This window comes from Balaenoptera musculus, chromosome 3 (genome assembly GCF_009873245.2).
Source record: "Balaenoptera musculus isolate JJ_BM4_2016_0621 chromosome 3, mBalMus1.pri.v3, whole genome shotgun sequence".
Classification (NCBI taxonomy): Eukaryota; Metazoa; Chordata; class Mammalia; order Artiodactyla; family Balaenopteridae; genus Balaenoptera; species Balaenoptera musculus.
Genome location: NC_045787.1, coordinates 92,589,788 through 92,611,926, shown reverse-complemented (window position 1 = coordinate 92,611,926; position 22,139 = coordinate 92,589,788). Strand labels below are relative to the sequence as shown.

Below are 22,139 nucleotides of genomic sequence, written 5' to 3'. Positions count from 1 at the left end.
AAGGTAAAAACTGTTCTTATTGTGGTCTGTTTGAAAACAAGCATGGGTGAAATTTGACACATGGGCCACAGTTTACAAAGCCCTGCTTTAGATATCTCAGGATCCTGGAAAGAATATTTTCATTCCCTAAATTCATCCTAATATTTGTCCCTATAACAACTGATCAATAAGAACCACCAATTAAGACAAAGACTAATCCAGATAAAACCTCTAATAAAAATTAAAACTGGATAAAGGGTCATGAAAAAAATCTCCTGTTATCTTTCAAAGAGCCTACTTGGACTCGTTAAGTAAGCACAGCACTGAAGGATGTGATATGATCGTATGAGGAAATGAATCCTGTAGGTTTAAAACTCATGAGGCTTTTTTTTCCAGAAGGCTGTGGTCAGGATTCTGGGAAGTTCTGCAGACCAAGGGGAGCAGTACTTGCTGTGTACATTCCTCACAGGAGTAGTGCTAGGTTATCTATTACTGTTCAGGAGGCTTTCAGGAAGTACCTGTGACATGAAACACACTGCAGGACTGAAGCTGAGTGGCACAGGGGACACCACCAGTGATCTTAGAACACGGGAAGCTTCGTGAAAGGAAAGGTGGAATGCTGCTTTAGGGGCACTAACTTCTGTCCCTATGGTTCTCTGCACTGTGGAGCTCCCTCACTAATGTCACCTCAGGGTGGGGTTCCCTCTGCCTTCCCCTTGCAAACCCCAGTCAGTGATCAGAGCCACACAGACGCTGAGAGCCCATAAAGCAACGCCCAAGATCAAAGACCAAGAAGCTCTGTCAGAAGTCTGTGTGCTCCAGCAGAGTCAATGAAAATACTTCCAGGCTGAGCACTGAGAAGCGTTTCAAGCAGTGCTGTACCATGCCTGTCACGTTTCCGTGAGGCCTTCTGACTGTTGGTCCAGCGCATAATGAAGGTTTCAGATTTCCAAGACCAATGTGCCTGCACTCTCCAAAAGTTCACCGAGTGCTACTTTTACCCCTGCTTCAAAGAAATTTTAAATTAACACAGAGCTCCTCATTAACCTCTGTTAACTTACTAAACAGTAAAACTCTAATTACTTGCCAACAAACCAGTTTCCAGAAGATGATAAAATAAAGATGTAAGAATTTTTTTCCACATTTAACATACACTATTCCCATTAGTAGTATTCTTCATAATGACTCTTGTAGGGTTCAACTTTAATACATGAAGTCACTCATGAACTGTTACGAAACAGCCTTCTATTTTTCTGACTGATGGGTACACATTTGTGTAGAACTATTTCCCTTATAGGTCCTCATGGAGCTATGGTAGTGGTATTGCTCTTGACCTGACAGAATTAGATGACTTGTAGGGTCTCATCTGACCCAGATACTACAGCTCTGGGCTGTAGGGCTCAAGATAGTACTAGATATTGTTTTTACCTTTGAGGAGTTGAGTTCACGTGGGTCTTTCATATCCCCATTTGCACAGAGTGTAGAATACCATAGACACTCAAAGGATACCTTTAAAGTAGAGAGAAAACTCATCCCCTCACCTCACCAGGATCAGATAAGAGTTTTTAGCATATTATGCCAGTGACAAATGACTACAGTTGCCTTCCTGGTTCTTCCTCAAGACCACATCAAACCTGCCTATCATGGCACCTTCATTCCCTTTACCATCCCACCATGCACCATCACACCCCTATCCCGAACACCTGTTCCCTCATGAGAAATGCCAATGACCTTAGTAGGGCTAAAAGAACAGGGATCCAGATGATACAGGAGGTGAATGGTGGATGAGAAGACGAACAAAAGCTATCAGTATGGGCTTCCCCGGTGGCGCAGTGGTTGAGAGTCTGCCTGCCAGTGCAGGGGACACGGGTTCAAGCCCTGGTCTGGGAGGATCCCACATGCCGCGGAGCAACTGGGCCCGTGAGCCACAACTGCTGAGCCTGCGCGTCTGGAGCCTGTGCCCCGCAACAAGAGAGGCCACGATAGTGAGAGGCCCGCGCACCGCGAGGAACAGTGGCCCCCGCTTGCCGCAACTAGAGAAAGCCCTCGCACAGAAACGAAGACTCAACACAGCCATAAATAAATAAATAAACAAATACTTAAAAAAAAAAAATAGGGAAAAACTGGGTGTGAGGATGTGTGGGACGTCTCTGTAGCTATCTTAAAAAAAAAAAAAAGCTATCAGTATTTCAGAAATGGAGAATCTTTAAACAGGAATACAAAACCTGACAGAGTGGCCTCTCACTTCACACTGACAACCCTGAGCTTCTTAGAAACTATTAAAAAAAACCTACCTTACTACTAGAAAGCACAGTAGGCAGACTACCATAATAACAGTAGTAAATCTAAGAAACTCATCCCTTTCCAGACTTAGAACAAGTCAGAAATTCTAAGGGCTGGCCACCACTAAACCAGATTAAAATTACTAACCAAAGCTGATCTTTCTGAATTGGATGCTTCATTTTGTGCCGCTTTCTAAGATACAAGCATAAAACTACCTCAAAATAATGGCAAGTGGAGATTCAGGATAATTCTCCATAGATACCTAGCCTGTCCCCAGTTTTGTTCAAAAACAGAGAGCTTATGATCACTAATATACCCAATCACATGAAATATTGGGAACCACTTCTTTATTTTTTTAAATTAATTTTTATTGGAGTATAGTTGTTTTCCAATGTTGTGTTACCTTCTACTGTACAGCAAAGTGAATCAGCTATATGTATACATATATCCCCTCCTTTTTGGATTTCCTTCCCATTTACGTCACCACAGAGCATTAAGTAGAGTTCCCTGAGCTGTACAGAAGGTTCTCATTAGTTATCTATTTTATACATAGTATCAATAGTGTATATATGTCAATCACAATCTCCCAATTCATCCCACCCCACCCTTTCCCTTCTTGGTGTACATACGTTTGTTCTCTACATCTGTGTCTCTATTTCTGCTTTTCAAATAAGATCATCTATACCATTTTTCTAGATTCCACATATATGCGTTAATATATATTTGTTTTTCTCTTTCTGACTTACTTCACTCTGTATGACAGACTCTAGGTCCATCCAAGTCTCTACAAATGACCCAATTTCATTCCTTTTTTATGCCTGAGTAATATTCCACTGTATGTATATGTATGTGTATGTATGTATATATATATATATATATATATATATCACATCTTCTTTATCCATTCCTCTGTTGATGGACATTTAGGTCGTTTCCATGTCCTGTCTATTGCAAACAGTGCTGCAATGAACATTGGGGTGCATGTGTCTTTTTGAATTATGGTTTTCTTGGGGTATATGATCAGTAGTGGGATTGCTGGGTCATATGGCAATTCTATTTTTAGTTTTTTAATGAACTTCCATACTGTTCTCCATAGTGGCTGTATCAATTTACATTCTCACCAACAGTGCAAGAGGGTTTCTTTTTCTCCACACTCTCTCCAGCATTTATTGTTTGTAGATTTTTTAATGATGGCCATTCTGACCAGTGTGAGGTGATATCTCATTGTAGTTTTGACTTGCATTTCTCTAATAATTAGTGATGTTGAGCATCTTTCCATGTGTTTGTTGGCCATCTGTATGTCTTCTTTGGATAAATGTCTATTTAGGTCCTCTGCCCATTTTTGGATTGGGTTTTTTTTTTTTTATATATATATTGAACTGCATGAGCTGCTTGTATATTTTGGAGATTAATCCTTTGTCAGTTGCTTCATTTGTTGATATTTTCTCCCATTCTGAGGGCTGTCTTTTTGTCTTGTTTATGGTTTCCTTTGCTGCGCAAAAACTCCTAAGTTTCATTAGGTCTCATTTGTTTATTTTTGGTTTTATTTTCATTACTCTAGGAGGCGGGGTGAAAAAAAAATTGCTGTGATTTATGTCAAAGAGTGTTCTGCCTATGTTTTTCTCTAGGAGTTTTATAGTGTCTGGCCTTACATTCAGGTCTTTAATCCATTTTGAGTTTATTTTTGTGTATGGTGTTAGGGAATGTTCTAATTTCATTCTTTTACATGTATTGATAGCTGTCCAGTTTTCTTAGCACCACTATTGAAAAGGCTGTCCTTTCTCCACTGTATACTCTTGCCTCCTTTGTCATAGATTAGGTGACCATAGGTGCATGGGTTTATCTCTGGGCTTTCTATCCTGTTCCATTGGTCTATATTTCTGCTTTCATGCCAGTACCATACTGTCTTGATTACAGTAGCTTTGTAGTAGAGTCTGAAGTCCGGGCGCCTGATTCCTCCAGCTCTGTTTTTCTTTCTCAAGATTGCTTTGGCTATTTGGGGTCTTCTGTGTTCCCATACAAATTGTAAAATTTTCTGTTCTAGTTCTGTGAAAAATGCCATTGGTAATTTGACAGGGATTGCATTGAATCTGTAGATTGCTTTGGGTGGTAGAGTCATTTTCACAATATTGATTCTTCCAGTCCAAGAACACTGTATATCTCTCCATCTGTTTGTGTCATCTTTGATTTCTTTCACCAGTATCTTATAGTTTTTTGCATACAGGTCTTTTGCCTCATTAGGTTGGTTTATTTCTAGGTATTTTATTCTTTTTGTTGCAATAGTAGGGAACCATTTCTTTAAATTAAGAAAGTTACTAAATTTAAGTTTCCACTATGTTCACTGGCAAAAGATATTTTCTGCCAATCCAACTCAAGCTGAATACTTTGAGCCTTACATTGTGGCTTTTGTACTTATAGGCCATCATTCTTACATGACGTTTCATAAGAGGTTTTAAAGCTACAACAAGAGATATCACAAAGTCTGCTAAAACTTATTTTTAAATTGCATCTTCTGTTAGAATATTAAATACAATTTGATAAACTAAAAGAGTATATTTTATGTAACACAGATAGCTTTTAGAACATTAAATCTATAAGAAGAGACATGAACACAAAGATATTAGGTACTAGTCACTCAAAAATCTTTTGCCCCTGAGCCAATGTGAAATACTGAGTGTCAAATATCAATTGCCATGTCCCTGTGATTTGTACTATGATATCCTGTCACTGTGATACAAAGCACCCTATGAAGGATAGTCAAACAAGAGTCATCTGGCCAGGTAGCCCATGGCTAGAGCATCACTCTTCCAAAGTCATGACTGTGGACTGTCATAAAATCTAGCGAGGTTACACAAAGAAGAGAGAGAGCTTGGTTTTTTAACAGTCTCTACCTTCACCCTTAAAACGGGGTCAGACATATTACAAATGTTTGCCCTTGGTCATGAAGAGAGCTGTGGATCAATTAAATCAAATTATTGCCTCAACTTGGGGAGGAGGGGAAGAATCTTAAGTATCCCTGTGGGAGGCAAGTCAGGAACATCTTCACCCTAAGTGTAAAAATGACAGATAGTGTCTGGACTTAATTTTTCATAGTACTACAATCATCAAAGCAATGTAAGAACTAGAAAGGTAGTTGAGCTGAAAAACCATTTCCTTGCTTCTTCCTCTCTTCCTGTTATTAGAAAATAGTGGTTACTAGAAAAGCAAGACTTCAGGGTAGGAAAAGGGCAGGAAGGACAAGCATATGAAGCAGCAAACTTAAGGGAGTCAAGTCTCTTCAAAGAGTTCACAGACCCCTATGTGTGTGTAGGTGGCTTTCTTCTTGTATGGCTTTGGGAAACAAGGCTGATTTGGAGAAAGGCAAGTATACATGGCTTCAACATGTTCAAAAAAACAGGAATGAAAATGAAAAGACAAGTCACAGAAAATATTTGCAAAACATATACCTGATAAAGAACCGGTAGCTAGAATATATAAAGAACTCTTAAAATTTAATAAGATAAATGACCCAATTTAAAAATGGGCAAAGTATTTAAATAGACATTTTGCCAAAGAAGATACACAAATGGCTAATGACCGCAGGAAAAGATGTTCATCATCATTAGTCATTAGAGAACTGTAAATTACAACCACAATAAGATACCACTTTATACTCACTAGAATGGTTATATAATTATATAAGTAAGACTACACACACACACACACACACATATATATATATGACTGACAGTGTTATATATCCATATATATGTATGTGACTGACAATGTTGTCAAAATGTGATGAAACTGGAACCCTCATATATTACTGATTGCTGGTGGGAATGTAAAATGGTGCAGCCACTCCTAAGTGTTTACCTAAGACTAACAAAAACATATGTTCATACACAGATTTCTATACAAAAGTTCACAGTAACCCTATTCATAATAGCCTCTAACAGGGACTAAATGTGTATCAGTTGGTGAATGTAAGAACAAAATGTGGCTTATCCTTACAGCAGAATACTATTCATCAGTAAAAAGGAACAAACTATATACATATTATATAACATGGCTGAACATTAAAATCTTTAAGCTAAGTAAAAGAAGCCAGATGCAAAAATAAACTATGTATTATCTGATTCCACTTCTATGAAACACTCAGAAAAGCCTATCTATGGAGACAGACAGCATATCAGTGGTCGCCTGGAACTGGAGGAAGCAGGGACTTAATGTAAATGGGAACAAGGTTTTGGGGAGGGTGATGAAACTGTTTTAAAACTCAATAGTGGTGATGACTGCATAGGTGTGAACAATTACTAACAACTATTGAATTGTACAATTAAAATATGTATATAAATTACACCACAATAAAGTTGTTAAAAAAGAAACCCACAAGCATGACAAGAATCCTCTCTTCTTTTTACACTTTAGTCAAAAATTATGGTGGAACTCTGGGTGAAGTTTTTTTATTCCTTTATTTATTCACCAAACATTTATTGAATAATGGCCATGTACTCAAAATGGCTTTGACTTTGCCACCATGCTACGTTTAAATATTTGATGACTGGGCCTTTTCCAATATCCCTAGGAATTTGGCAGTGATCAGACTATTTATTAATCCATGGGATTCTGAATCAGGGACAAAACAGGGCTGGAAATGGCAGACTGGGGGAATTCAAGGATTGACAATCCCCTCTGTGGGACCTCAGGAAGCATCAATAGACCAGATTCTGGTTGGGCAGGTTGGCAAGCAGGAGGGACACAGTTCATCCAGTGCCTCTCAAGGGAGTCAAGCCAAGCAGCACTCCTGTGAACAGTAGGTGCTCTATACCACAACACCAGCTCTGGGATACAATTCTAACACCCACCTCATTCCCTCACTGAATTCTCATAACACGAAGCAAGCCCACTGAACTGTACTAAGGCTATAAAAGTTTAACATTATAATAGAAGGCAGATTTGTCCAAACTCTATAAATGTTCAAAATTTGTACATTTTATCACATATAAGGCACTTTTTTGTTCTTCAATTTCTTTTGTTATTCTAGTGCTAGTTTGCAATACAGTAACATTAAAAATAAATGATATAAGGGATAAGAAAATGTAGTACGTATATACAATGGAATATTACTCAGCCGTAAAAAAGAATGAAATAATGCCATTTGCACCAACATGGGTAGACCTAGAGGTTATCACACTAAGTGAAGTAAGACAGACAGAGATTCCACCTATCACTCATAGGTGAAATCTAAAAAAAAGATACAAATGAACTTATTTACAAAACGGAAACAGACTCACAAACTTTGAAAACAGACTTATGCTTGTCAAAGGGGAAAGGTGGGAGGGAGGGATAAACTAGGAGTTTGGATGTACATATACACACTACTATATATAAAATAGGTAATCAACAGGGATGTACTGTAAAGCACAGGGAACTCTACTCAATATTCTGTAATAACTTATATGGGGAAAGAATCTGAAAAAGAATGGATATATGTATATGTATAACTGAATCATTTTGCTGTACACCTGAAACTAACACAATATTGTAAATCCACCATACTCCAATATAAAATAAAAATTACATTTAAAAGAAAGATACAACTAAATAATAAAGGATATAAACTTTAAAAAGAAACAGAACGTAGAAAATCCTTCAGGAAATTAGGGAACACTTGAGTTTTTGCCAATCAAGCCCCATTGATGTCTAAGACATATATTAATTTTCTTAAAGACAAAACAGCTTGAATGTCAGGACATCTACATTTAGACTTTATGTTCTTTCTTTTTATCTGGCACAGTGGTTCTGAAGCTGGAGAGAAGGAGGACGCTGCCCAGAACTGCATACACACACCCTGTGTAATGTACTATATGGATGACCCAAAGGGTTTTCCTAAATGGGAAGACTCTCAGAACCCATACGGCATAAAATCTGGACATTGGCATGGATGTCAGGAAGGGAGGACTGTGACGAACCGACTACGTCAACGAAGTTGGATTTCTAAGCTGTTCAGCTTCTCACTTTTTCTGCTTGAACATAACCATTGCTGGTATTTTCAAACCGTACTCATGGGAACAGGATCTCAAAGCATCTTGCCAACAAATATTAATCCTTACTGTTGTCTCAGGAGGTAGACCAAAAAACAAACCCTATCTACATAGGAATGAAGAGAAAATCGAGCTTGAGAGAGTACTGGCTTGCTTTCTGCACGACTTTAACAACCAATTTATTTGGCAAACATTACATTGAGCACCGATGCTTTGCAAGGCACAGATTCATGATGAATGCTTTCAAACTGCAGACTTTTATAACTTGAAAGGGCCCATTTTAAAGTTGTGACTCATTTATGGGCCAGAAAATGCTACATCTGTATGTATGAATCAGACCCTGGAAGTATAAGTTTACAAAGTATTACATGACCATCATCCACAAATTACAAACCCATTGATGAAACGCATAGACTTTACCTAGCAACAGCTGAAACTTGAAGTGGTAAGAAATAATCTAATTATCCAGGATACTGTAATAAATCAAGGTACCAGCAGGATGCATGGTTTATGACTACTTTTACAACTACTGAAGAAACCTGATGACAAGTAACATGCTTCAAATTTAAGTAAATCAACAGGAAATGAGGCATCTCTGGGGATCAGGGCTTGAAAAAGGGCGGGCCTTTGAGTGAGTCTCCTAAAAATGTAAAAAATAAATCATAGACGGCAGATCAAGAAAACAAGCTCGTGTTCTAAAAGTGTAGCCTCTCATTTCTCATCCCCCTACATGTGATCCTATATAAATAATAAAAAAAAAAATAAATAGAACAAATGAAACTTTCAGATCCCAGCTACATCTCCTCTTTGAAAAACTGGCTTATATCACATTAAAAAAATAAAGCAAATGAAAACTTTTTTGAAACGAGAAACTTGAACTTGAAAATTAGAACTTACATCATTTAATCATCCTAAGCATTCAATTATCACATATTGAAACTTAAAGTTCACTTTTATGTAAAATTGTCCTCTATATAGAGGAAGTCACAAATGTATATGATTTGAGAGTAACAGGTTCCCACCTACTTATAAAATGGTAACCACCACAATGGTTAATTAATTTCCTAGATGTAAATAACTACCATTCTATAATTTGGCTTTATTGATTCTCAGGAATGAGGGTATTCATTTTACCTTAGTATGTATAAAATTTAGATGATATTCAGGGCCCATATTCAATAGAAAATGGAGGCCTAAATCAGATGTCTTCTATGAATTGCTGCTAAAAGTATAAAAACCTGTTTAGTTACAAAATAAGATATTCTAATCCTACAAGGACTTTCCTTAGCAAGTCCTCCTTCATAATACTGATGTCTGAAGATATAACCAATTTTTGTGCTAAAAACAGCTATTTTATATGAAATATATGTTGTATAAAGTTTCATTATGGGGCATGATTTGACATAGGATATAACATTCTATGTTATAATAAAATAAGTTTCAACTGCATTTCAGAAATCACCTTCTGACAGCCTCTTCAATAAGTGGTGCTGGGAAAACTGGACAGGTGCATGTAAAAGTATGAAATTAGAACACTCCCTAACACCATACACAAAAATAAACTCAAAATGGATTAAAGACCTAAATATAAGGCCAGGCACTATCAAACTCTTAGAGGAAAACATAGGCAGAACACTCTATGACATAAATCACAGCAAGATCCGTTTTGACCCACCCACCTCCTAGAGAAATGGAAATGAAAACAAAAATAAACAAATGGGACCTAATGAAACTTAAAAGCATTTGCACAGCAAAGAAAACCATAAACAAGACCAAAAGACAACCCTCAGAATGGGAGAAAATAGTTGCAAATGAAGCAACTGACAAAGGATTAATCTCCAAAATTTACAAGCAGCTCAATAACAAAAAAACAAACAACCCAATCCAAAAATGGGCAGAAAACCTAAATAGACATTTCCCCAAAGAAGATATACAGATTGCCAACAGACACATAAAAGAACGCTCAACATCATTAATCATTAGAGAAATGCAAATCAAAACTACAATGAGATATCATCTCACACCAGTCAGAATGGCCATCATCAAAAAATCTAGAAACAATAAATGCTGGAGAGTGTGTGGAGAAAAGGGAACACTCTTGCACTGTTGGTGGGAATGTAAATTGATACAGCCACTATGGAGAACAGTATGGAGGTTCCTTAAAAAACTAAAAATAGAACTACCATATGACCCAGCAATCCCTGAGAAAACCATAATTCAAAAAGAATCATGTACCAAAATGTTCATTGCAGCTCTATTTACAATAGCCAGGACATGGAAGCAACCTAAATGTCCATCATCGGATGAATGGATAAAGAAGATGTGGCACATATATACAATGGAATATTACTCAGCCATAAAAAGAAACGAAATGGAGGTATTTGCAGTGAGGTGGATGGAGTTAGAGTTTGTCATACAGAGTGAAGTAAGTCAGAAAGAGAAAAACAAATACAGTATGCTAACACATATATATGGAATCTAAGGGGAAAAAAAAAAAAAGGTCATGAAGAACCTAGTGGCAAGATGGGAATAAAGACACAGACCTACTAGAGAATGGACTTGAGGATATGGGGAGGGGGAAGGGTAAGATGTGACAAAGTGAGAGAGTGGCACGGACATATATACACTACCAAATGTAAAATAGATAGCTAGTGGGAAGCAACCGCATAGCATAGGGAGATCAGCTCTGTGCTTTGTGACCACCTAGAGGGGTGGGATAGGGAGGGTGGGAGGGAGGGAGATGCAAGAGGGAAGAGATATGGGAACATATGTATATGTATAACTGATTCACTTTGTTATAAAGCAGAAACTAACACACCATTGTAAAGCAATTATACTCCAATAAAGATGTTAAAAAAATAATAATTTAAAAAAAAAAAAAAAAAGAATCTGCCTGCCAATGTAGGGGACACGGGTTCAAGCCCTGGTCTGGGAAGATCCCACATGCTGCGGAGCAACTAAGCCCGTGTGCTGCAGCTACTGAGCCCGCGAGCCACAACTACTGAAGCCCACACACCTAGAGCCCATGCTCCAGAACAAGAGAAGCCACCGCAATGAGAAGCCCACACACCACAATGAAGAGTAGCCCCCGCTCACCGCAACTAAAGAAAGCCCGCGAGCAGCAACGAAGACCCAACACAGCCAAAGATAAATAAAAATAAATAAATCTATAAAAAAAAAATAAGAATGCAATGTGACCATTAGTTACAGAGTTAAAAAAAAAAGTCTAAATTGATTAATGGAAGAAATGAAACATGCTTTTAAGACACTGAATAGTAGATTCTAAACACAATTCAAACTCCACTCCTCAGGCTGCCTTGGAAAATTTAAAAAATAAATACCAAATGTGTTTTCATCTGTTTTTAGTGATGGAAAGAATTTATTCTTAATCCACCTAAAATGCAGTTTAGATTATTAGAAGCTATTCAAAATAAATTTCATTGTTTGCTTCTCTAATTTTCCCACTTTGAAAAAAAAGCAAAGCATTCTTAAGTCATTTTTAGAAAATTTACTCTAACTACTGCCTATTAGTTAATGCACACAAATGCTCTTAGATTAAAACAATGAGATGAATAAAAAGAGTGTTTTTAGCTACTAATGTCTTAACTAAAGGAATCTTTTCCAGGGACAGAAACAGTGCCAGCATGTCTAGTTTATTACACATTTCTACAATGTCACTTTTCTGCTTGGTAACATTGCCACCGAAGTTCCCAGTTTGCCTTTCTTTCCCCTTCTTCCTCTCCATCCTAAAGTTGGCTCCTCTCCCACATTATAAAACTTGTAGCAAAAAGAAAAAGAATATATTGAACCAAGAAACATTTCTAAAAATTCTCAAACTGTGTAGAAAGTTACAATCCCTTTCTATAACCTTTGGAAACTTCAGTGTTGACAGAGTACTATGTTGGCCAAATAAATGTTCTTCTCCCCTCTTGGATATTCTCAATGCACATTCACATATTAAATGCTCTGAGAAGTGAAAAAGAAAAAAAACAAAACACTTTTCTTTATGTAACACAGCACCGGCCCATGGTATCCAGTTCTACCCCTTGTAAAACAGCTACTAACCTTCCTCCGAAACAGTGTCCAGTGAAACACATTTTGGGATGAACAACTCACCTATGCCATCTTTACAGAGCCAGTGAAGCCTCAAAAAGATTAGGTCAGGATAGGGTAATTCCCAATTTTCAGGACCACAAGCTCTGGAAGTCAGACTTCTTCTAAGATATAAATGTTCCTGAAGTTTCTCCTGAACAGCCTCAGGCCACACTTCCCAGGCTGCTTCAAAAGGGAGTGCTCTTTGCAGGCCTGATGTCCACCTCAACACAAGGCCAGACCAGAATCAGAGAGAGAAGGGATGTTGTAATCTGGTCTGGGGCAGCCTCCTCCTGACAAGTGTAGGGCACAGAAATAATGCCAGACACTTCCTGCTCTGCTTCCTCTTATCAAAGAGAGAGAGAGAGAGAGAGAGATGAAGGGAGGGAGGGAGGGAGGAAGGAAGAAGGAAGGGAGGGAGGAAGGGAGAAGGAAGGAAGGAAGGGAGGGAGAAAGGGAGGGAGGGAGAAAGGGAGAAGGAAGGAAGGGAGGAAGGGGGAAAGGAAGGAAGGAAGGAAGGGAGGGAGGAGGGAGAAAGGGAGGGAGGGAGAAAGGGAGAAGGAAGGAAGGAAGGAAGGAAGGGAGGGAGGAGGGAGAAAGGGAGGGAGGGAGAAAGGGAGAAGGAAGGAAGGGAGGAAGGGGGAAAGGAAGGAAGGAAGGGAGAAAGGGAGAAGGAAGGAAGGGAGGAAGGGAGAAAGGAAGGAAGGAAGGAAGGGAGGGAGGAGGGAGAAAGGGAGGGAGGGAGAAAGGGAGAAGGAAGGGAGGGAGGAGGAAAGAGGAGGAAGGGAGGGGGAGGGAGAAAAGGGAGAAGGAGGAAGGGAGGAAGGAAGGGAGGGAAGGGAGAAAGGAAGGAAGGAAGGAAGGGAGGGAGGGAGGAGGGAGAAAGGGAGGGAGGGAGAAAGGGAGAAGGAAGGAAGGGAGGAAGGGAGAAAGGAAGGAAGGGAGGGAGGAGGGAGAAAGGGAGGGAGGGAGAAAGGGAGAAGGAAGGAAGGGAGGAAGGGGGAAAGGAAGGAAGGAAGGGAGAAAGGGAGAAGGAAGGAAGGGAGGGAGGGAGAGAGGGAAAAAAGAAAAGAAAGAAAAGGAAAAGAAAAGAAAAAGAGTTCTTATAACTTATAGGTAAATCAGAGGTACATGATCTGCCAGGGAAAGTAATACCGTCAGGAATAGATGCCTCTTATAGGATGCCCTCCTCGTTAGTGGAGAATATTTTCCAGAAACCTCTAGATGTGCTGTGCTCAGTAGAAGGAGACAGATAGGTTTGCAAAACAAACTGCTCCAGAAAGCCATCTGCCTTTCTCTCTCTCTCAAAATCTCTCTCCTTTAAAAAATATTTTTAGAGTTATTCTAATTAACTAAGAAGAGAATTTCTGTCAGGTGTGAATCCCCCTTTATAGGGAAAGAATATTTGGATGAATCAAAGATGGACCTGGTGGAGCTCATTCAAATCCAAATTCCAAACCAAATAATAAGTGAGTTGTGTATTATATTTAAGTATTGCAGATTTCACAAAGGAAAGGAAGGAAGGAGAGAAGGATGGATGGACAGAAGGAAGGCCAGAGAGTAAACATCTAAGGAATTGAAAGATGCAGGCTACAGCACGTTCAAAATTAACTTGGAAAAACAAAGCAAATTTAAAAAATATCTTTGTATCTTACACATTACAGTCTAGAGATTGTGTGCAGCAAAATGGGAAGTTTAATGAAAAACAGAATGTGGATAATCTCCTACTATCACAATGCTGGTTAATGATTTTCTTTTCAACACTTGTACAATTATAAAATGTTATCTTTGGAAGAGAAAAGCTTATCAATCCATGTAGTTTGCAATGAAGAATACAAGGCAAAAAGAAGCAAGCTGGTTCACCCGAGGCCACTGAGCCCCTAAATTGCACTACTGGCACTAAATCCCATGATTGTCCCAATCATGGCTGTGGGCTCTTTCCCCTCCCCAACCCATGGATTTGTTCCCTTTAGGTAACTGTTGGCTGCAGACTCTCATTCTTGATATGAAACAGACAATTTTCACTTTCTCATGCCTTTTTATATGAAGAAAAGGATGATCCGCCGTCTGACAATCTCAGCACGTTAAAAAACACACATACTTTGGGATGTGAGAAGGTTTGGCACAGCTTGCCTCAGGCTTTCTGTGTTTACGGACAATGGGTTAAAAAGCTAAGATGAACGATTTTGAAAAGAAAATGAATGACATGTGCACGATTTTGAAGCTGTGTTATTGAATTGGCTCTTGGGAAGCAGATGCACTAGGGACCACCCATATAAGTGTATGTGTTGTTCAATTATGCTTTTATCTCCATTGTTATGTTGTTATGCACAACATTTAAGGAAGAGTAATCTTCATAAACTAAATAGGTATATCAACTAAGGTTTTCCATATTTATTCTTGAAACTTTATAGGTACAGCTGCTCCAGAAAATATGACAAGCCTCTAAATACCCTGATTGCTAGGAAACAAAGCATTACCATAAGCAGTCTACCTTTCTTTAAAAGGAAAAACTTTAATCCCTCAAATGCCATATTTATGTAGAGAAGTGCTAAACAAGATTCAGGTACATAATATTAAAAACTAGTCACTACAGAATTTCTCATAAAAGCAGGTAGACTCACCAAACATGCTGGCCTCAGCTCCCTCCCTAGACCCCCTTAAAATGACTAGAAAACAAACAAAAAAAGCACAACCCCACAAGGGGTTATGAGTGCCAAGATGGTAATAAAGTAGCTAGAAAGCCAACTGACCAGTGATAGCTTGAGAAAGGAGAATTCTAGACCAGCAGTGGGGAAAAGTTAGGAAGCAACCATATTTGCACTGAGAACCAGTAACCCTGCCCCTGCCTACACACACACACACACACACCAAAGACTCAGGAATTCTCAGCACCAGTACCTCTATGAGAGGAGATAAATGACAGAGCTTTCAACGTGAGGACAGGTTCAAATACTGCATAAAAGCAGTTAGACATCTAGATTCCCTCTTCCACTCTGTGTAACTGGTAATGCCTTTTGCCAACCTGGAAGAAGTCTGCAAATATACTGTCTGGAGAGGTAAAACACAAGGTCTATGGGCTGACTGCAGGGCATTAAGCACTGGAGAGAGTAAGCCTACTCCATTGCAACTAGGAAGATAAATAAATGTTCACATATTAACTGCTGAAACTCCTTCTTTGCCCCATCTTTCAGTTTCCAGAACACTTCCACCCAAGCATCCACCTTCATGGCAGAACAGTAAAAACACTTCCCATGAGCCAGTCGGATTGTTCAGAGAAAAATAAAAATATGTAAAGATACTGAAACCGGTGTTCCATGCACCCACCCAAATTACCCTGTAGTGAAGTCCACAGTCGACAAGTTCTAGATGTGTACAGAAAGCTTCTAATCAGGTCTTTAGTGCCTCAATCTTAAGTATGAGTGGACAGCTAAGGTTACCTAAATACGTAAGGAAAGCTTCTAAAACAGACAGAAGCCAAAAACAAAAACAAAAAACAAACAAACAAACAAAACCCCAGAAAAATACATCTTTGGGGAAACAAAAAATATACAAAGGGAAAAATTTCCAACATTATCATTAACATCTCTAGAGAAATAAAACAGTACATCTATAAAAAAAAGCATGATGCTAGTTTAAAAAATGGGCATTTGAGGATCAAATATGAGCCTTTGAAAATTAATACACAGTAAAGAAGAAATAAAATTCCGAAAGAAAGAGTTTGAAAGATAAATTGAGGTTATCCTCTATATATGAAGGGAAAACTGAGATGGAAGACAATATAGAAGGAAATAAGAAAAAACTAATAGAGGAGGCCAATATCCATAAACAAAAAAACAGGAACAAAAATCATTAAATAATTCAAGAAAATTTCCAAGAACCGAAGGAAATTAATTCCAAGATTGAACAGGCCCACTGGATTAAAATAGAATCACACCATGATATACCCTGGTGCAATTTTAGATCACTGATTCTAAAAGCTTCCAGACAAAAAAAAAAGGGGGGATTAAAAAATGAGAATAGCATCAGACTACTGGACCCTGGATGCCAAAAGAAAATGAAGTCTTTAATATTCTGAGAGAAAGCGCTTTTCAATCTAGAGTTTTCTATCCAGCCCAGTGATCAATGAAGCAAGAGACAAGAATGAATGCTGCCATACCTGCAAGGTCTCAAAAAATATCTCTCTCACCCAGTACTTTTCCTCAGAAGCTACTGGAAGATGGAGTTTCCAAAATGAGGGAATAAATGAAGAAAGAGGGAGAAATGAGGTTCAAGAAAAAAGGTACTCAACACACAAACAAGGCAAAGGAAATCCCCAATACGATGGAGAAGCAGTTTACAAAGTCTCCAGAAATTCAAGTTCAAGGTGAAATGAATAGATTTTCCCCAATATACAAATCCAATATAGAAAGCTGAGCAAATAAAAAGAGGCAACTATTAATTACAGAGAAAATTTTAAAAAGTGCATAAAAGGTTAAATGTTTATAATATACTACATAGTTCAACTACAAGTGCAGTTCGCATAGTCATAATAATGTAAATATGCAATACAGATTATTGGTGTTTACATAACTTACTGAGAAGAAAAATTACTTTTTTGGGGGGTAGAGTCGGGAAAGTGTGTACATGAAAGTGAAAGAAAACTAAAACTCCAACTTCCCTAAAAATCTAGATGAAAAATCTAAAGGTAGCAAATAAGCAATGCCATTTAGAAATATGGAAAGCAATTACTAAAGAAATGGCTAAAGGAATTTAAAGTGATTGCTTCTGGAAAGTAGAAATGGGTGAGGTGTGTTCTGAGTTTGCTATTTTTGCAACAATTCTCATACAGATATTTCCTTTGTTAAACTATTTGTGTGTATATAAATATTTGATTTTCAAAAACTAAATTTAAAAATACCTAGCTACTACAAACACCAACATCCTAATATTTACCAGTTCTATAAACTCCTAAGTCATTCCTATATGTCTATTGCTAATTTCAACTGGAATTTTCTTCACCAAGGTCACAAGAGGTTCCCCCCTCATTATGATAGAGTTCCTCCTGTTTACATAACAAATCTATTTTTGCTTGTTTGTTAAATGGCAAGGTTAACATCACAGATGCTCTAATTGATTAACCTAGACTCACTGAACAGTTCCTGAGTTCTGAGACCGTGTCTAGGCTCTACACCACCAGAGCTCTTCAGACAATAAAACAAATCCACACAGTCTCTTTTCACTAACTGTTGAGAGGTCAATAAAACCAAATATACACCTATAAGCCCCTTATCAGTAATCACATGAACACTATTATAGACAGGCAGTACAATCAACAAACCACTCTGAGACATTCCCTAAAGTTCAGACATCTTGCATCCCCAATTTTCCACTGGATTTCTGTCTCAACAATAATCAATACTATAACCAAAGAGGTGCCAAAATGATTCAGTATTACCATTAAACGAATGTTTCTGATGGAAGTCTCCTATGCAATTTGTAGGTCTCCAAGTTTTGACAAGGATTATAAAGGCAGCCCTCTACTGAAAACTGATTAAATTAGAAAAGAAAATACATAATCATCAAGACATTGCTGTATGCAAGGTATCTTAAGAAAAGTTCTGTCACACTCATTTAAAAGAAGCCCACTAGAGAACCCCAGATTTTCAAGAGTGAGTCTCTACATGCCTCTAGTCTAAAATGTGTTCTTTCTCCCACTTTCAAGGACACCGTAAGACAAATTATGTTCTCAGGAAAAGAAACAAACTTACCTTTCACAAGCTCGGACAGTCCATGCGGCAATTATCCATAATGAGATACTAAAAACCAAGAGTACAGTTCCTGGGCATATAGTCATTAAAGTCTTCATAACAAAACGCGTATTGAAGTTTATCTTATTAAGTGCTCCAATGCTTCTAGAAGAGGCATCAGTGAAAAGTTTGCTGTGTAAAAGCATGACTCTGGCAATCAGATAGAGTCTTAAGAACATTGGTATAGATAAAATAATATCCACATCAGCGGTGGTGGTGGATGGGGCATAGGAGAAGGCAAGCCGGGCCGTCCATGTGAACGTATAATTCCCAGGTATGGGATGAATAGCACACACCAGTATTTCCAAGCAGATGAAGAAAATACGCTCATAAGTCATGGCTATTCTCCAGTCATCTGCTCCATTGTCCACCATGAACAACTGAAAAAATAAAGTAGAAAATCAGCTTCAGTATGGCATGAATGGTCCACAAGTGTTAGTGCAGATTTTTAAAATACATAACAGGTGACTTTTAGCAATCATGGCGAGCTCTAGGTCATAACTTCCAAATGCTAGCCCGCGCACCGCAACGGAGAGTAGCCCCCGCTCGCCGCAACTAGAGAAAGCCCGCGTGCAGCAATGAAGACCCAATGCAGCCAAAAATAAATAAATAAATAAATAAATTTATTTAAAAATAATAAATAAATAAATGCTAGCCAGGTACACTATTTTAAGAAAATGGTATTGGCACAAAAGGAGAACTTTATTTTGTTAACAATTAAAATTACAAACTTCCTATACAGGAGCCGAAGATATTTTGGAGTCCATGCCCCTGGACAATCACGTTAGTGACATCACTGTAAAATAAGGGGCTTGGGCCTGTCAGTAACGTATCTCCTCCTTAGATGAAGTCAGAAGGACTTGCCTTATAACAAGTTGCTCTCCTCTTTCAGGGTCTGGATCTAAACCTTGCACAATTCTAGCCATATTCTCAGTGAAATCTATTTACAGTGCCTCTGCAATCAGTTACACCCTATAATGCAACAATGCCTGAGTGTTCTTAAAGGAAATCTTATTCTCGGCTTCCGAGAGGAAATCACAAGGGACCATAGTCAAATGTGGCAAAAACATTTCTTCCAGCTGCCTCGCTCCTGCTCTATTTTTTATCTCTTTTCTTCTGCTCTCCCATAGCCTTCCCTTGGATTATTAATTTGTTTTCCATCTTTCTTTCGCTAATAAAGTTTCCTTTTTCCTATTTCTGTTATTCTTCACTCCACAATGAAAGAAAACAAAAAGAAAAGAAAGAAAAAGGAGATAGATAGACGATAGATAGATAGATAGACCGACCGACCATAAAAGGAACAGAAAAGAATGTTTCCTGTCTTCGCTGGTTGTTCAGTAAACAAGTCCCCCAGGCTCTAGTCCATAAACAACCAGAGGCATCTGGAAATGTGTGGTGACATTTCTGACTGCCGCAGTGACTTGTGAAGGCTACTGGCATTTAGAGCCAGGAAGCCAGCGGCGCCAAGCAGGCTGCAATTCTGAGAGTCCCACGCACAAAAAAGACCTGTCTGCCCAGAATGCCGGCAGTGCTCCCCCACTGAGAAAGATGACATATTCTTTGCCTTTTGGTAAGTAGCCAACTTATGTAGAAAGCATGAGATGAAAGCAACCCAAGTGAGAACAGTGCGTTCTCAGGTAAGTGAGTCGCAAAGGAAGTTGGCAGAGCAGACCCCCAGGATGACTGGATTCTATGATCTCTGCTCCTCTAGCGTCAAAAAAAAAAGTCATTTTCCCACCACTTAAATGGTTACAAATTCCCATTCTAGGGTAATTATTCTGCAGGTCATAGCTACTGCCCATGCTGTTATTCAAACACTGCCATCAGCGCTACTTTGCAAGGACAGGAATTTGAGGACAAAAATGATCACTTCTTTCTGGTACTTCAAAAAGTTAGACAATAAGCAGAATCTCTTGTCAAAATTTTAACAAATTAAGTTATGGCAACATAATGGCTTTGGGTATGCCTTTATCATAACTTTTCATCTAGGGACCTCAAAGTGTTTGATAAATAAATGCTAACAGACGGTACAAATTAGATTTTCCAGTGTCCGATAAAGAAACCGATCATAAATAAAGCTGCCAAGTTGGCTATATAAATATTCCTGTTCAGTTCACCACTTTCAATACCACGTTGGCATAAAGGATTTCATTAATAAAGATATACACAAGATTGCATAGAAATAATGGTAGACATCTTCTAAACTTTATATCAGTAAGTATTTACTGGGTACTTTATAACTCTAAAGGAACGTGACCCCAAAATCTTTTAAGGTGTTTATGTCCAAAAGAATGTATCCCTCCAACTAGTTACTTTGAGAGGCTCTGTATGTTCTAGAGACGCTATCACTGCTCTCTTTGTAAATTGCTATCAGGGCCTAGTATAAGTCACATGAGAAAAACAGTATTGTTATTTAAATCTACATTTCCATTTCTACCGAAAATGGTATTACCCAGTTTGTCTACTTTCTTCACCAAACATGGCTCTGAACGACTTGGAAAAAAAATCAAAACCACCCCCAAAAGAAGTACCAAGCACCAAGACTCCGGCTGAGCACAATTCCAAGACACGCTTTGCCCACACCATTCTAGGCAACAGCAGCTTAAGTGCAGAATGAGTACCTTCCCAGGTAAGTGGTAAAGAAATGTATAATTCTCATATATTACTTCCAGTCTCATATCTTTCCAGGCCTGGCCCTGCTCCCATCACTTAGAGAGCGCTTGTTCCTCTGACCTCAGGCTACTCTCTTTTTCCAGGCCCCTTTTCATTGCCTGCTCTGCTCACTTCCCTAACTAGGCTGGTTTTCTCTATTCTTTACCATCACTTCAACCATTATGTCATCGTTATTCTCAGCAGCCTTCTCCTTTATATTCTGGTGGACCTGCCCTGGTAACTTCACATCTAAGACCTGCAGGGGGGCTGGGGCCACCACATGCCTGCGCTTTCAAACTCAGCTGAACCCTTACCATCCCTGTGATCATGCCCCAGCTCCCTATAGCTTCTGCCCTGAACAATCATCTTTCTCCTCTAGAGCCAATTTTGTTCCCCTGTCAGTACACTTTCCCCCAGTATCAGAAATACCTCTATTTTATACTTCAGCCACAAACTCACCTACATCTCACCTTTTCTCCTTATTTCCCTTCTCTTTTGTTCCAACTATTTAAAGCAATGTTACACGAAAACCCAGTTCTCCTGCACTGACAGCCTAGTTCCCGTGCTTCTCCCTCTCAGCAGAGTATACAAGTAAGTTCAAATCTGTACTGTTCATTAAAATCAAAGCAACACAAACAACAAGAACCCCCACTGGCTCTATGTCTGCCCTAAGCGGTGTTCATTTTCTCACTTTTCTTCATGCCTCAAACACCCCCATGGGGCTTTTGTCCTCATCACCCCACCCAATATAGCTCTTGCTAAGGGTCACTCAAAATACTTTAATTATGAGATCTGGTCCTTCCATCTTAATTTTTATCTCACTTGATCTGTCTGATATAAATCACTCCTCCTTCCTAAAAAGATCTTTTCTCTTGGCTTATGTGACATATTGCTTTTTTCATCTGCTGCCACGCTGAAGAATCCATCTCAGTTTCCTTAAAAAGCACCTTCCTCCTCCCCATTCAAGTGCCCCTGCTCTACTGATGTCCATCTCTGACTCTTCTTTCTGTACTTTCCTGCCTTTTACCTCCACCACCAGATTCCTCCTACTGGAAGCCGTCCTCCATCCTCCAACAACCTTCTGAAAATGTAAATTATATAATCTTGCCATCAAGATTAAAACCATTCCAAGCCCCCCATTTGGCAATCTGGTTTTGCCTATCTCTTCAATCTCATTGCCCATTACTCTTCTTACATTTTCCTCTGGTTGTGGATTTCAGAACATACTACCTTAATCGTGCCTCTATGTCCTTGTACATTCTGTCTTAAGGACTGGAAAGTCTTTCCACTTAGCAAATTCTTATTCCTTTAAGAACAA

At 38.7% G+C, this 22,139-nt stretch overlaps 1 protein-coding gene across 4 annotated transcripts in view; it reads right to left on the bottom strand.

The window, feature by feature from the left end:
* The window catches only part of KCNN2 (potassium calcium-activated channel subfamily N member 2), a 325,527-nt gene that overhangs the window by 115,911 nt on the left and 187,477 nt on the right, over positions 1-22,139 (bottom strand). For all 4 annotated transcript variants that reach the window (XM_036848996.1, XM_036848997.1, XM_036848998.1 and 1 more), the window contains one exon: positions 18,131-18,549. In XM_036848996.1, coding sequence (XP_036704891.1) covers positions 18,131-18,549 — 419 coding nt within the window. The remainder of the gene's footprint in view (positions 1-18,130; positions 18,550-22,139) is intronic.